Source organism: Fundulus heteroclitus, unplaced genomic scaffold (assembly GCF_011125445.2).
Source record: "Fundulus heteroclitus isolate FHET01 unplaced genomic scaffold, MU-UCD_Fhet_4.1 scaffold_80, whole genome shotgun sequence".
In the NCBI taxonomy this organism is placed as follows: Eukaryota; Metazoa; Chordata; class Actinopteri; order Cyprinodontiformes; family Fundulidae; genus Fundulus; species Fundulus heteroclitus.
The window spans coordinates 180,001-196,848 of record NW_023397252.1 but is presented as its reverse complement, the minus strand read 5'-3'; the positions used below and the strand labels follow the sequence as shown (position 1 = coordinate 196,848).

General features: G+C 40.1%; 1 protein-coding gene across 1 annotated transcript; it reads right to left on the bottom strand.

Moving 5' to 3' along the window:
- LOC118562029 (protein NYNRIN-like) lies at window positions 1-3,810 on the bottom strand. The gene is made up of 2 exons (XM_036134324.1): window positions 672-3,810; window positions 1-528 (listed from the first exon to the last, which is right to left on the bottom strand). The coding sequence occupies exons 1-2, from the start codon at window positions 3,732-3,734 to the stop codon at window positions 520-522; spliced, it is 3,072 nt and encodes a 1,023-aa protein (XP_035990217.1). The 5' UTR covers window positions 3,735-3,810; the 3' UTR covers window positions 1-519.
- Between the last annotated feature and the right edge of the window lie 13,038 nt (window positions 3,811-16,848).

Genomic DNA, 16,848 nt, shown 5'->3' with positions numbered 1-16,848 from the left:
TTTCTACCTCAAAACCATCATCCTTTATGTACAGAATAAATGAGCACTGATTTATCCCATATTCTGTATATACCTTTTTGACACTTTTTCCACACAATTTTTGATCATTGTAATAAATGTTCACCTCAAATTCCGTATCTTATTTTGTACGAAATCCTGTATCGGTTACCGTTGCTTTCCATTTTAATTCAGCATGGGTCTCTCTTTTCTTACGCAACCTTTTTGTTTTTTCTCTTAACTGTTCTTTAAGACCTAGATGAGTCATTAACTTCAGTTCAGCTGGCAAAAACACTGGTGTGTACTTTGTCAAACCCATTAACGTTGTGTTGTACTTATCTTGTTCTGCAAGGGTGGATTTCCCTTTATAGACTGAAGTCCCACATTTCATGGTTGCATGTCGATTGTCTCGACCCTCATTACTCGTTGCTTGTTTCACTCGTGGTTGAGCTGACGTTGGCTGATGCTGTGGTGCTGTCTGCAGGCTGTGAGAGTTCATCTCCGGCCTCGCTGTTGTTAGGCTCACCACCTCTGCCAACATCCACAGGTGAAATGTCAATACCAGTTTCATTGCTGCAAACTTTCTGTTCACAGTCTTTTCCATTGTCTGGCTTCACAGTGTCTCTGGCGTGTACTTTAGTACAATGAGTCAAATGATACCACGTATCACTCCCCTGAACTTGGACGGCGGTTGCGGTCGCTCGTTTGACCTCAAATGGTCCGTCCCATCTCGAGCTGTTCCATTTACGTCTGAACACCTTCACGTACACCAGGTCTCCTGGTTCGACTGGTCTCTTCACCACCGACTCTGGACAGGAACTTCTGGCTTTTTCCTGCAGATAGATAGCTCTATGGATAGCAGTTAGTTGGTCCATATATGCTTTCAACTCTGTCTGTAGCTGTTCAAGTGCCGGGCCTTTGAATGGAAGCCTCCATTCAGGCACTGGCATTGTTCTGCCTGTTAGCATTTCATGCGGGGTTAAATGTGTGCTGCGGTGCATCTGCATGCGATAGCTCATTAGCGCAAGCGGCAAAGCATCAGCCCAGTTTAGGTTAGTAGAAGCACAGATTTTATTCAGCTTAGCTTTCAAAGTCCCATTGATTCTCTCAACAATACCCTGACTCTGCGGGTGATAGACTGCTCCAAAGCGTTGTTTAATTCCTAGCTTTGACAAAACACCTTTTAACACCTTTTGGATAAAAGCTGAACCATTATCTGAACTGATTTCTGATGGGATGCCAAATCTCGGAATCACCTCTCTTGTCAGAAACTTAATCACTGTCTCAGCTCCCAATGTCTTTGATGGGACTGCTTCAACCCATCGGCTGAACCGATCGATCACAACCAGCATGTACCTTTTCCCTTGCACTGGCTTTATCATGTCAACATAATCTATCACAAGATGTTTAAAGGGTCCCTCAGGGACCGGAATGTGTCCAATCGGTGATTTTATGCCTTTTCGTACATTGTTTTCTGCACATATTTCACATTGGCTCAAGATTTCATCCACCATTGCTTGCATGTAAGGCGACCAATAACCTTGCTTTTTCAACTTCTCCATCACTTTACCTCTACCACAGTGATCCAAACCATGTGCTTCTGAGACCAACATTGTCAACAATGCTACTGGTGCAACTAAATGTCCACTTTGTGATCTCCACAAACCATTTTCACTCATTGTCGCACCTCTCTGCGCCCAGAGAGAGTGCTCACTCGCACCTGCTTCCTGCTGCATCAAAATGATGTCTTCTGGTGTCACCATTGGTTCCAAGGTGACCACTGGTGCCAAGATAGCCATCTGGCACTTTGATGCTAGTTTTGCTGCCTCATCTGCGGCGTTGTTCCCTTTAATGACTAAATCATTACCTTTACGATGGGCGTTGCATTTGATCACTGCCAGTCTTGATGGCAGCATCATCGATGCAATCAGCTCTTTTAGCTGTTCTTGATGTAATACTGGACTGCCGTCTGCTCGTTTGAAACCTCTTTGTTTCCAAACAGCAGCAAACAGATAACACACCCCATGGGCATAAGCCGAGTCTGTGAATATGTTTGCTACTTTTCCTTTTGCTAGTTTGCACGCTTCTGTCAAAGCTTTTAGTTCTGCTTTTTGGGCAGAGCATGGTTGCTCACATTTTTCTGCTTTGACTGTTACAAAATTGTCTCCTACTTGTTTAACCACAGCATAACCTGCGTGGTTTCCAAGATGATCTCTGAAACATGACCCGTCAACAAAATAAGTGACTTCCGCGTTCATTATCGGAGTTGACTCTAAATCGGGTCTTAGTCTTGTGAATTTCATTGTTTCTGCAAGACACTCGTGTGGTTCTCCTTCACAGTCTAGAGGTACCATGTCAGCAGGGTTGTTTGTTGTACACCTTTGTACTGTTACATCTGGATATGTTAAAAGTGGCATGTACTGTAAACATCTTGCCTGAGTCATCACAAACTTTCCTTGATTTATCAGTTCTGTGATTTTGTGGTGGGTCTGTATTGTTACCGGATAACCCATTGTTATGGTTGATGCTTTTTCATAAGCGTAGTAGACTGCTGCTAGACCTTGATAACATGGTGGCCAGCCTTGGGCCACATTGTCTAGTTTAGTGCTGTAATAAGCAATGGCTTGTTTTCGTCGTCCTACACAGGTTTCTTGCATTAGTACAGCTGATGCGTACATGTTTTTTCTGTTGGCTACATACAGGTAAAATTGTTTGTCATAATTTGGCAATGCCAAAGTTGGTGCCACTTGCATTTCCTGTTTTAGTGTTTCAAAAGCTATTTTAGCTTCTGTTGTCCATTTTAACACTGCTTTTAATGACTGGTTTCCTGTTTCTTTTATGAGCTCTCTAAGTGGTGCTGATTTTTCCGCATAGTTTTCAATCCAGTCTGCATTGAAACCTGTCATTCCCAAAAATGTCATCATTTCGCCAACTGTTCGTGGACTTGGAGCTTTGCTGACACCTTCCAGCTGAGAAGGTGAAATGCCAACTGTTCCTTGGGATATTTGTCTTCCTAGGTAATCTACCTGTGGTTGACAATACTGTAGTTTTTGTTTGGAGACCTTGTGTCCTCCCTCTGCTAATCTTTGTAGAACTTTGATTGAGTCCTGATGACAGTCATTTAGTGTGTTTCCACAGATTAACAAATCATCCACATACTGTAACACAGTTCCAGTTAAATTGAGTCCTTCCAAATCATTTTTTAGCACCTGATTAAATATGTGCGGGCTAAGTTTAAACCCTTGAGGCAATCGGGTATAACTGAGCTTTTTACCTCTGTAGGTAAATGCGAATAAATGTTGTGACTCTTCCGCTAGTGGAATGCTGAAAAACGCTGAACAGAGATCAATAACGGTGAAAAAACATGCTTCTGATGGTATTGAATTTAAAAGAGTATTTGGATTTGGCACATCCGATTCTGCGTCTACTATTATCTTGTTTATTTCTCTTAAGTCATGAACAAGACGGTATTTGTTTTTGTCTGCTTTCAGAACTGGAAAAATTGGAGTATTACATTGACTTTCTACTTCCACCAGCACACCTGCTTGCATCAATCCGTCAATGGTTTTCTGAATGCCTTGTTCTGCTTCTGGTTTTAATGGGTATTGCTGGCGAAAAGGAAACCGTGCATTTGGTTTTATTTGAACTGAGACTGGTTCTGCAGATTTTACTAAACCCACATCTGTATCATGTTTGGACCATAAGTGCTCAGGGACATTTTTTAGCATGTCCTGCATTAATGGTTGATCTTTAGAGGAACCATTTTCCTCAGACTGATCTTTTAGATCAACAGGCACTGTCACAACTTGTGGTTTTGCTGTCATTGTTGTTTCACATAGGATCTTGATCATTGTTCCATCACTTGATTGAAAAATTAATGGGTTATCTGTGTCTTCCCATGTTGCTTCTGTTGCAAGTTTCATCATTGGTCCCAGATCTTTTGCATGAAATCCTTTATTTACAAACAATGTTATGTGTGGTACTGAGTCTGAAACATTGTACCACTCTGAAATGAAATCATTTTGCTTCACATTTAAAGCTGCACCTTGGTTTCCAATAACAATACATTGTGTTTCAAGATTAACAGTTCTGTCTTTTGTAGAACTGTCCCATTTTTCTTCAAACTCCTTGCTCTTTGAAATGTCATAAAACATGGTGCAGTGATAATCTAGAAAAGGTTTTCTGGCTTCTGGAATTTGAGCTTTAATGTACCGGCCCCAGTTAGTGACTACATCTTCAACTGGGCCTGAAATGTCTCCTAGCCAATAAACATTAGCTTCATGTGTTTGCATGTACATTTGAAGATCCAGACCTGTTTTGTCAACATACAAACCCTGAGGAGAACACCAGATTTTCAATTTCATCCTGCATAATGCATCTCTTCCCAATAGGTTAATTGGTGTTTGGTCAGAGACAAGAATTGGTATTCTTATCTCATCATCATCATTTGCCAGTCGTACAGGAGCTGTCATTTGTATTAACTGTCTTGTTCCCGAGAACCCTACTGTTGAAATAAATTTATTAGACATGGGGAGGTGCTTTGCATAATTTGGACTTACACACGTGTAAGCTGCTCCTGTATCGACCAGCATCGGTGTTTCTTTTTCTTCAATTAGAATTTTTAACATTGGTTCATTTTCAGCACCCTTGCTTACGATCGGGCACTGGTTCTCCCCTGTAAGGTTCTCTGGGCACCCCTAGTAACCAAAATTTGGTGGGTTTACAGGGCGTCTTGTTGGACCTGGACGGAACCGGCCACGTGATTGCCTGCGGTAGGTGCTGTTGCCTCTTGGGCAATGCTCGGCACGATGTCCAAGTTCATTGCATGCCCAGCATGCACCCATTATTCCAGGTGCGCCAGGCCTGCCTCTGTTAGTCCAGGCGGGACCTCTTTGCTGCCGTCCACGAGGCCCATATGGCTGTGAGTTAAATGCTTGAGGATAAACATTAACCACTGGTTGTTGTGGCTGGGTAAGTTGAGGAGCCGGAAAACTCCTTTGTGTTTGATTTGTCACATCATGTACAAGTTCTGAAAAACCTTGAGGTGGGGTTACATTATCAGTCACTTTAATCATTGTAGCTTGGGTTCTAGCTTTGTTTTTTTCTGACAGTTCTCCAAGCTGCATTTGTGCCAGTTTTCTTTGTACATTTTTATGATATTCTGCACTCTTACTTTCTTCTCTTCTGTACTTCTCCACTGCATGTATCACATGATCACGGAACTCTCTGTGAGGCATTGACGTCAAAGCCACCACATCTTCTAACCTGCTTCTCACAGAAGCAGGCATTGCTTCAACGATGGAGTTCCGGAACAGAGTTGTCAGCACAGGGCTCTTATCAACTTCCTCTTCTGTTTCCTGTTTCCATCTTTTTAGCTGCTTTGCAATATAAGACGCTGGATTTTCTGCATTATCGATTGGATCTCCTCTTAATGCCTTTGGTTCAATCTTAGTGGGATATTCTTTTCGCAGTGCTTCCCACAGTGCTGTGCGAAATAAATTGAAGCCGATTCCATCAGCTCTCTGTTGGAGCATCCACGCGAAACGTTCCTTTAAGACGTTTTCCATAGCAGGTGTTCCCAGACACTGTGCAAAAACAGCTTTTAAATCGCCAAGAGCTAGCATTTTTCCAACAGTTTCCTCCTCAAACACCTTTATCCACTTGCTGGCACCCTCATTTATGTCTGGCAATCTGCCAACCAGCCCGACAAGGTCTTGAGACGCCCATGGGTAATATTGAGCAATATTCCCTTTTACAAGAATGGGTAACTGTTTGTTATCTGTGTATTTGTCAGGTGCATGTATGCCAGGTCTCCATCTTAAATCATAATCACTTCTACTGCCAGTAGCTGTTTGTGTTCCTCCTGTAGGGCCCTTCACTGCCTCTTGTTCTAAAAGCTTGCTGGCATTTTCTGGTACAATATTTTGTCTTATGGCTTCCTCATCAATTTCCTTTTCTAATTCCTCAATTATGGTGCGATCAATTTCTCTTTGCAAACTTAACCCTTCATGATCTAGGTTTACCCAAAATGAATCACCCTTTGGTTTCATTGCGTAGTCTGCATAACAATCAACTCCACCCATAGGCTTCAGGGTCAACGACCTTCTCTGATCCCCAGATGTTTTCTTTGCGGTGCTACAATGATTAGGTGCAAGATCCTGCACGTTTACAGGGGAATCTGAGTTCATTGGGCCTGCATTGTTCTGATGCATTCCAACCGAAGCAACAGGAGAACCTGATTTATGCACAGCCGAATATATGTTTACTAAGGCGTGATCATGTTGCTGTGTTGCAGGTACATTTTGGTTAGGCGACCCTCCTGCATTTGTAAAACTGATATGTGAGGCCTTTGTCATGATCCCTTTATGTTCTGTTGAATCATTTTGGCTTCCCCCCTCTGCAGCTGCATCTATGATCAGACTTTCTTTGTCTTTGTACTGGAAATCTCCCATTAAGTTAACTGTGCCACTTAAAGTTGGGTAAAGTCCTGCAGCTTTTGAATAATCTGACTTACCATTTGCAGACTGCTGTCTCATTTCCATAAGTTTCTGTTTTAATGCACTTCTATAGGCCTGACCTTCTTCCTTGAAAAGGTTTAGAATTTTTAACTCAAGCTCACGTTTTTCTGTTCTCTTTTTAGAATTATTATTAGCCTTGTAGTCCATGATTCTCACTTCCATTTGTTCGCAAAGAGATGTATCAAAGCAACCTGATTCCGGCCACGGGGAGGTTAATTTCTGAGTCCTTTTGTGCCATTTCTTAGAGATTTTGGGAATTTTTGAAGCTAATTCGGGATATTTCAACCCAAGAATAACAATAGGAATGTTTGCCATTTTGTTCTGTATTTAAATTTAAGAAAACCAAAAAAATTTAAAATGTACTACAGGGTGACTTGTCTTGCAGAATCAATAAATCCCTGCAAACTGATAAACTGTTACCTCTCAGAGATTTGTTTGCTTTCCTCCAGGCGGGGCTGCGCTCCTCTCTAAAGGGACTGTACTTTGCTCTCTCTGAGCTGATGCAAAGGGAGGGAGGGGGAGAGGGGGCGGACTGCTTGTATTGGCACGAGTCACTGACCATCAATCGATAACCCAGTGTGCTTACTTTCTCCTCACTGACAGGCAAAAATAAAAAAAAAAACAACAGCAGACAAGCTCGCAGATTCAATAGCTGAAAAGTTTTCCAACAACACACCTTTTTTAAAATAATAGCACACAGTCAGGAACAGGCAGACGCCACTGCCACCAGCGAAACCACTGCACAACTATTGGTAAACCTTCAAAACCAGTTTACGTAACTGCACCCACATCTTTTCAACACAGCTCAATAAGTATACACACCTTGGTTCAGCAGATTTCTTTACAAAACATAAAGGTTTCCATGCACTTTTGCTTTCTCAAATTAGACACACTTTACCATTTAGTTCTGATTATGGGACTTTGAATACACAAACAAAGCGACAGCAAACAAAACAGCTTCATACATGCATTTTAATCAAACAACAGAGCTCTAATCATTTAAGCTCACACATAGACGTCTGACACACAACACATCCCAAACACTCGCTCACTCACTCATTTCACTCTCCCGGGAACTTAATATTTTCTATTACTGGTCCAGATGCCCAATATTCCTGGATTTTACTGTGCGCACATATAATTTAAACCATATTTATTGGACCCATAGCAAAAAAAAAAAAAAGTAAACATTTATATTTCACGTGCTCCAGAACAGGCCTTCTATTTAAAATTTGATTTCACCTCGTTACCTAAACCAGAGTACTCAAACAACCCAGACTGCAGTTAACTCTTTAAGACACACTGATGATCCAAGAGAAACCTCATTTCTCTTTTACAAGCGCTTACAACTAGGGCCTCGCCCGAAGAAAAAAAAAAAATCTGCATGCACCAAACAGGCCTACTATTTCAAAATTTAACCGGAGGTTTTTCTCACCTCAAAGCCTAAACCAGAGATCTCAGCTTCACAAAACAACTGCAGTTCACTAAGGCCACAACTCATTGGAGTCACTCGCAAGTCGAACCTCCAATCGGCCATGTACAGCGCTTCACGCTTCACTTCTCAAAGAGGCTCTACCTCTTAATACTCCGACCAGCCGGACATTTATGAAACCAACCTTTTACAATGATTTCTTTATTCTAAAAAGATATATATATTAGAAGACTTCAGCTTAAACCGTTATGGTCCGATTCATCTTCTATTCGTCGTCATACTAGCGTTTTCTAACGAGACGTACGATTAAAGCGGCTGGGAGTAACAAGTCAAAACAGGCCTACTATTTCAAATTTAATCGGAGGTTTCTTCTCACCTCAAAGCCTAAACCGGAGATCTCAGCTTCACAAAACAACTTCAGTTCGGCCCGATCTTTCAAATACTCGCACGTACAAACGGGTACGAGCTAGAGAGAACGGCTTACTCAGAGGCTTCACCTCTTAAGACTCCGACCAGCCCATGTTTCTAAAATCACCCTCACGATGATTTTTTGATTCTAAAAAGTTATATATATTAGAAAACTTCAGCTTAAACCGTCATGGTCCGATCCATTTTCTATTCGTCGTCATACTAGCGTTTTCTAACGAGACGTACGATTAAAGCGGCTGGGAGTCACAAGTCACTTCTTTTAAGTTGTCTCTTGTAGTCAATTGTGTAGGAATTCTAAACCATTCCAAATCTTGTATTGTTTTAAGACAACTCTTTCCTCACGTGGGAAATAATGACAGAAAGCAAACAGAGAGACGACCTCTCCCAATTGTCAAACAATCAATACACTCTTCCCAAATCAAACTTCACAGACGGCAATTTTTGTCATTATCAAGCAGAGAAAGAAAGAGAGCAGTATAAAAAAAACATTTACACTTACCCCCTGTCTTTCTCCGTATCTGTGTGTCCCGGCGCAAAGTGGCCAGCTTGCACCGAAGGCCCTGCCGTCTGGGGAGGAGGATCTCCCTTTTTTTTCCAAAAATCACGTCGGGGTCACCAATTTGTGGGAGATTTTTAACTATAAAACTATATAAAAGAATGATGACACGGGAAACGAGGTCTTTCTGCTTGCCAACTGGGAACCCAATTTATTTCAGGCTTTACCTCTCAAGCACGTACGAACGGGTGTGAGATAGGGTTCTGATTACAACATAGTGTACATGCATTTTATATCCCACAGATGGGTGTGTGTTACAAATAAGATTCTACATGCATCCATTGGTCCACGTCTTTCCAGCCTCCTTTGGCAGACATTGGTCTTATTTCTGGGAACAGCTCCACAAACGTTGAAAAACAGACAACCTTATCTTTTCAGTTGACCTCTGTTTGGGTCACACAGGATGTCATGTCCTGGTCGTATTCTGGACTTGTGCTCCCTTTGCCTCGCTTTCAGGACAAACAGACTTCAGATGTTTTCCAACCCCTACAGTGGTTATTTTTTTATTAATTAAGGTGAGAGTAACAGGAGCGTGATCACTGATAGCAATAGGATGAATTACCGTCTCTGAAACGACCGACAGCAGTGAGCTACTTATAAGAAAGTAGTCCAGACGAGAGTACGAATGGTGAACATTTGAGAAAAAGTGTATTCTTTACTAATAGGATGAAGAGAACGCCATGCATCGCAAAGACCAAAATCACTCATGTATTGTTTGACTACATTTACTGACTGCCAACTACGCTGAGTCCCTGTTTTATTCAACCTGTCTATATCGTTATTTAAACCAAAGTTGAAGTCACCTCCTATAATTAGTGAACAATCCCCGTGTTTTGAAAGTGCAAGGAAGAATTGGTGGAAAAAAGAGGGGTCATCAACATTTGGACCATATATACTGACAATACATAGCTTCTGGTTATGGATAGCTATTTTAATTATTATGTATCTACCTTCAGGATCTATAGTTTTATCTAATATTTTAAAACTAACGCTTTTGTGGATTAAGATTGCTACACCTCTCTGTCTAGAGTTATAGCAGGCCGCAAACACATTAGGGAACTCAGGTGAATTAAGCTCACTTGCATTTGTAGCTGATTTGTGGGTTTCTTGCAATAATAAAACATCTGCCTTTAATCTAGTAAGCTGGTTAATGATCTTCATTTTTTTCTCTCTGGTGCCAGCCCCATGCACATTCCATGTCACAAACTTTACATTCGCCATAGATGTGAGTGAGAAGTTAGAAGCGCTATCTTGGCGAGGTGGCCGCGGCCGCCTCGCCAAGATAGCGCTGCGGGAAGCCTGATGTTCATACCTTCACTGTGTTAGTCATTGTTTGTACTGCCGTTTTTTCCACTTTTCGTTGCGTTCGCCTGTCTGCTAAGCTCAAAACAACCGCGCCTGGTTTGACGGAGAAACCAGAACAGCTGAGCATCTTTACCACAGTGCACTTTTACTTTCGCCCTCTGGGGGGAGCCTCGCTGGAAAATTAACCCCGGTTGCATAGTATACCTTTAAGTGGAATTGAATAAATAACTTACCAGCGGAAAGAAATAACTATAATTGTAATTTTAAATTAAAATTAAAAGTACATGAAAATGAATATAATTATTTGGTAGAAGTTATCAATAATTAGAAAGATTTGTTTGAATTTTGTCATCTTTGAGGGTAAAGGTGAAATAAACTGTCATTTCAGAAGCAGCAGTGAATCTTATACAACTTATGCATATTATCAATAAGCTAACTGAAACATAGTTAAAAATGCTGCATTTTCACCAACAGATCATTTTAAATGGTGAAAATAAGAATATTTGAGAGGTTTTCTATTTTTTTTAAATGACCTCAGTGTATCTTAAAATATTTTAAAATTACCTGAATTTAAATTAAACTTGTAATCATCCTGTGTATGCTTAGTGGTTTCATTAAGCATGAAAAGAAAGAAGGAAAGAATACTTGCTTTGCAATTCAGATTTTTATTAGTCAGAAGAAATCATTTGACTTTGACATATTTCTATAACTGTCATTTATAAGCAACTTTAGCTGCTTCTATTTATGTACAAGGGACACATTTCTTTTGATCTAATTAACTATAAAATGTTTAATTGACAAGGGTACCCCAAATAAGCTACTAAGGAGCAAAGCACATATGACTATTATGTTGCATTTGCAGCCTCTAAAAATATCAAGAATTTGGGGGAAATGTCTGATTTATTGAAATTTGCATTTCTTGCTGTTAAAGTATTTAGCAACTTTCCATTAAAGGGAGACAAAGACCATAAATTATGTTACTCTTTTGGCCAACAGTCATCGCTCAATTTTGTTAAAAATTAAAACGTTTTTGGGACTTTGTTTCTTTTTAAATTAAGTGTTTGTTTGTTTCTTAATTTCATGTCATGTCAACTGGAACCAATGAAATAAGGAAAGGTTTTTGTATTGTTCTATAATCATAAAACTATTGATCAAAGATTTGCGCGGAAGAATTTATTTTGGTTCAAAATTTCAACCGAGTAACGCAAATCTTAAAAGCTAATTGCATAATCATCTAATTTAAATTTAAAATACACTCAATTTAATCATTGTGTAGCTGTTATCTGAATTAATCTGATTTTTGTTAGGTATTAACATTTGGTGATTATCAGCTGTATTTACAAATGCTTTAACATTTGCTGTCTCTCTTTGCTCCGAGGGTTGGAGAGGGTTGTCTAAAAGCTGTGCAAATAATCTCAGTCTTGTTACATCTGCATCAACACAGAGAGCCTTAAACCTGCACCTATTCAGTCTGTTGGTGCAACAGTCAGAGACCTGATGAAAGAAATATTAGTCTTCCACTATTAAGTCTCTTCATGTTATTAAGTCAAAGCCCACAGTCCCGCTTTCACTTTCTTTTCAGCCTCCACCTTCTAACCAATAGCGTGTGATTAAAACCTGTGCTCCTATTGGTCAAATGACCACCCGGTCATGACGCTCTCATTTCTCCAGGAGCAAGAGACGCTCTGCCCTGACGCAGTAGCGGTTTCCTGAAAACAAACTGCATTATTTAAGTTACAAGCAATAATTTCCCCTAAATTCAGCATGACTTAACGGATGATCTTACAATCATGTTGAGTTTAATGTAGCCACAATATGTGACCTTTATTTATGTACTTATTAGTGGATATTTTGGTCTATTGTGTATTTTATTTTTTTCCATTTTCATATTTACAAAAGAAGAACCAAATCCATCAATGGTCCGTGTCTTTCAGTCGTTCATAAATAACTGTGGTGTAAAGAAAGTATGATGCAATAGGTACCAGTGTTAGAAAATGCAGTCCTAAAATAATGATTAACCCTAACCCATTCCACACTCCCCTGGCCCTCTGTGAAAAAGTAATTGCCCCTAAACCGAACAAGTGTCACCCTTGGCGTCAATATCTTACAACTGTAAATACTGAAACAATTAGCCTTTAACATTTTTATGTTAAAGGCTAATTGTGGACACAAGAAGCAGCGTTCTGGATCAGCTGCAGCTGTCTGATCCACTTTTTAGGCAGACCTGTGAAAACACCGTTGCAGTAATCCATTCGACCAAAAATAAACACATGGATTAGTTTTTCCAGATCCTGCTGAGACAGCAGTCCTTTAATCCTGCAATGTTCTTCAGGTGATAGAAAGCCGACCTTGTAATTGTCTTTAGATGCTTTTGGAGGTTCAGGTCTGAGTCCATCCCTACTCCCGGTGTTTGGACCATTTAGACTCAGAAAGTTCAACTTTATGAGTCATCTAAAATTTTAGATTCATCTAAATCTTCAACTTGTATGTTAGACCCAATCCCAAACAAGTTATTTAAGGAAGCTTTCTATTTGATCAATGTCCCCATTTTAGACATGATTTAATTTAATTTATCATTAGTAAATGGACATATACCACAGGGTTTTAAACTAGCTGTTATTAAATCTTTACTTGAGAAAATCTCTCTTGATCAAGATGACGTAATAATTTACAGACCTATTTTTTTGTGTCTCTGCTCTGTCTTCTCCAACCCCCAGTTGATGGTGGTAGATGGCAGCTCACATTGAGCCTGGTTCTGGTCCTGCTGGAGGGTTTGTCTTCCTATTAAAGAGGATTTTACCTCTCCATGGTCGCTTTATGCATGCTCAGCAACGAGGAATTGCTGTAAAGCCGTTGACTCGATGCAGTGCGCTAGGTTCCTAAGTGAGGATTTTTTTTACCAATCTGTATGATTTGATTGAATTTAATTTTATTAAGAGCCTTGTGATGACATCAAGAATGAATAGTTTTTTGTCACCATGTGTTAGCATGGTAAAATTTCCTATAAGACATACACTAATTTAGGGGGTACATGGACAACATGATACACAGACAAATCAGACTCAGTATTTCCAGGAGTTTTTTTTTCTTTTTTTACATTAAATTATGCAAGTTTGTATAAGAGTCCAAGAAGTCTTATATCAGTCTTTTGGCAAATGATGTAAACTGCTGTAATGTGACAAGAATTAATCCCTCCTTCAATGAACTTGAAGTGATGAAGCAACTTTTGTACAGTGATTTTAAGGTTTCATTTACAGAAATGTGCACTGTGATATTCCTGGCGAATAAACGTGTGCAAATAGACATTAACAGTAGTATGACTGTAGCATATAACAGACCACATACTTCTCAGCAGGGGGCGATAGCTCTCACAGCTGTTGGAAAGAAGCTATTTCTGAGTTTATTAGTCTTGGTTTTGATGCTTCTGAAATGTTAACCTGATGGAAGTTAGTCAAAATGTGTTGCATAGGTGAGTGGGATTAGTGGCATTACATCTGGCCCTTCTCTGGACTCATGTGGCATAAACAGTTCAAATCCTGTTGATGGTATCCCACAACCCCCTGTGCTGTTCTCACCACCTGTTGTAAATCCTTCCTCTCCTGTACTGTGCAGCTCTACATATGCTGAGACACAAAATACTTTCTGTCGTAGCTCCATAGAAGTTTTTTTTAGCAGCTTAGTGGAAAGTCCAGCCCGTTTCAGTTTCCTAAGGAAGAAAAGCTGTTGTTGTGCCTTCTGCACAAGGTGGATGGTATTCATAGTCCAGTCGAGGTTGGAGGAGATGTTAATACCCAGGAATTTTGTGCTGTCCACACGCTCCAACACCTCACCCTATGAAGTGAGAAGCGTGTTCAGTCTTCCTGGGCCTCCTGCAGTTCATTATTACCCCCTTGCTTTTGCTGGTGTTCAGGATCAGATTGTTCCTGCAGCACCATTGCGTCACATTGCAGGTGTCCTTTCTGTAGTGAGTCTCATTATTGTTGGAAATGAAACCCACCACAGTGGTGTCATCCGGAAACTTTACAGCAGTGTATGTGGTGTCGATAGCAAAACAGTCATAGGTGAAAAGGGTGACAAGAACTGGGCTGAGGATACAACCCTGTGGCGTCCTATGTTTAGGATCAATGGAGCAGATGTGTTTCCCTATCCACACCACTTGCGGGCTTGTCGGTGAGGAAGTCACTGATCCAGGAGCAGAGAGGTGTGGATAACACCAGGTTGGGAAGCTTCAGAGCCAGAATGTCTGGGAGTGTGGTGTTGAATGCTGAGCTGAAGTCCATGAATAGCATCCTAACATAGGTGTAGGGCTGCTGCAGATGAATCAGAGTGAAGTGCTAATGAGACAGCAACCTCCAATTGAGGCTGTCCAGGCCAGCAGGGATGGCATCCTTGATGTACTTTAGGAGGATCCTCTTGAAGGCATGTGTTGTGAATTGGTTACCTGACTCCGCCAGATAGATTTGCTCCGCATATCCATCTGGAAACCTTCCGTTGAAGTAATTTTGGGAAGGGGCGAAAATACTGGTTAGCTGATTGGCCTATGTTGGTGATAGACGGGCCAAATAAACCAATCAGATTCGTCGTCGCTCGTAACAGAGCAACGACGAAAACACAACCACAAGCCAAGCTACTTTTGCTGCTGCAGGTAAAGGCTCGTTAGCTCAGCAAAGAAATGCTCTGTAATTCCGATAAAACTTGCTCGATAGCCACGCTAACGCTAGTTTCATCGGCTGAAGCCGCCATGTCTTTAGACTGAACTGTCGCTTCTCGTTGCGTCACACCTCAACCCGCCTCAAAGCCAACGCTGATTGGATGTTCGTTTGGTGAACGGCTCCAAATTTTCTTTAACGGAGAGTAGCCAGACTGATCTGCGAGTGAAACCTTGAAAGCTCGCGAGATCAGGATGGTCTCACGAGGCTAGTGAATTGGCGCTATTTATATAAAACTGAATAGAATTAAATTAACTGAAATCCCTCCACTCAACATATGCATTTATTTTTGCTTTGCAACTTTAAGATGTTGTTCTTACAAACTAAGGCCTAATTGTAAATTTTAAGGCTTATGCTGTTTCCAACTCTTGGCTCGTCCTTGGTTTCATTAGCATTGTTTTGTAAAAACAGAAACCCGATAAACCAGAACTGCCACTAAAGTTTAAACAAACTATTTATTTCCTCCTTCATTAGATAACACCTTTATAAAATCTAATAATGTTTCCCTCCTGTGCTTTGTTTCTCTGGGACTTTCCACTGATCACAAATACTATTTCTGACGTTATTTGAGGAAGAAAAAATGACTGATCTGATTTTTTAATTTCCATAAAAATAATGTTTTATGGAATAATTTATAACGATTGATGATAGACATACACATAGATTAAATTGTTAAAAAAAGTGGAAAGAGTAGAAAGGATTATTCTAAACATTTAAGAGATGTTTTAATAAACAGTTAACAGGAATGGGACACCAATCCATAATGCTTCCTCCTACTGAAGCGCTTTCTGGGGGAGAGACAGCTTTCAATGGAGTGTCTGAGGCTGTAGGGTACAAAACATGCTGTTAATCCTCTGTTTCTGTGACAAGCGCAGTGCTGTTTGATGAAAAAGAGAAAGGGACAGAAAGTAATACATGGTGTAGATTATCTCTTTACAGTGTGCCACCAAATAATAGAAAAGGGATAACTGGGTTATTGTTAAACATAAAGATAAGGTCTGCTGGTAAGCATACCAGTTGATGACTTACCACTTCCAATTAAATAACTATCATTATTTTAAACAACATCATACTATTGAATGAACAATAAACGGTGTACCTTTCTAATGCTTTAAACTATTATACGTGGACACAATATCAGTTTTTAAATATCTTATAATTCGTTATTTTTTAAATAGGGTAGATGCCTAGGTATCAATCATGATGGCAAAAACACATCTAATTGTAGCAATAACAGCAGTGCTGGTTGTGATAATGAACCTGTTTAGGAAACATTAGACTAATGGCTTTTATTTGGGGTAGGTTCTCTTAAGTTAACAAAAATCTCTCAAGTAATTAGATTATTAGAATTTTTCTCAAAAGTCTCAGATTACTCAATAAATTGGTCAAAATCTACAGTACTGCCAATTACCTGCTCTTTACAGAACCCCCTAGATTTACAACTACAGTCAGGGAGTATTAGTGGGTATTACTGTGTCATCTAAATTGGTCGATTTAACAAAATGTGACCACATCCCTTTTTTAAAGAAGATAGAAGAGGATCTTGGCAGATGGAAATCACTACCAATTTTACTTATGGCAAGGATTGCTTCAATTAAAATGATTGTTTTACCTAGAATTAATTACTTATTCTCAATGATCACCAATAGTCCATCATTAGACTGGTTTAAATCTTTGGAAAGATAACCCCCCTATCAGCTTAAAGACGCTACATCTTGAGACAGCATCTGCCTCCACATCAGATTGTTCTATCTGGGCTCCTTTGCAATGAATTTGCTAAGTTATTTACTGATAAAATCTTAAATATTGGAGGATCAGTTTGTACATCCACACCAACTCTAGAACTAAAGCTGTATTCAGCTGGAACTTGTCCTGACAAAATGTCCCAATTCAGCCAAATAA

Excerpts from the sequence above, each read along its gene's own strand:
- LOC118562029 (XM_036134324.1), bottom strand. The coding sequence starts at position 3,734 with ATGCAGGACATGCTAAAAAATGTCCCTGAGCACTTATGGTCCAAACAT.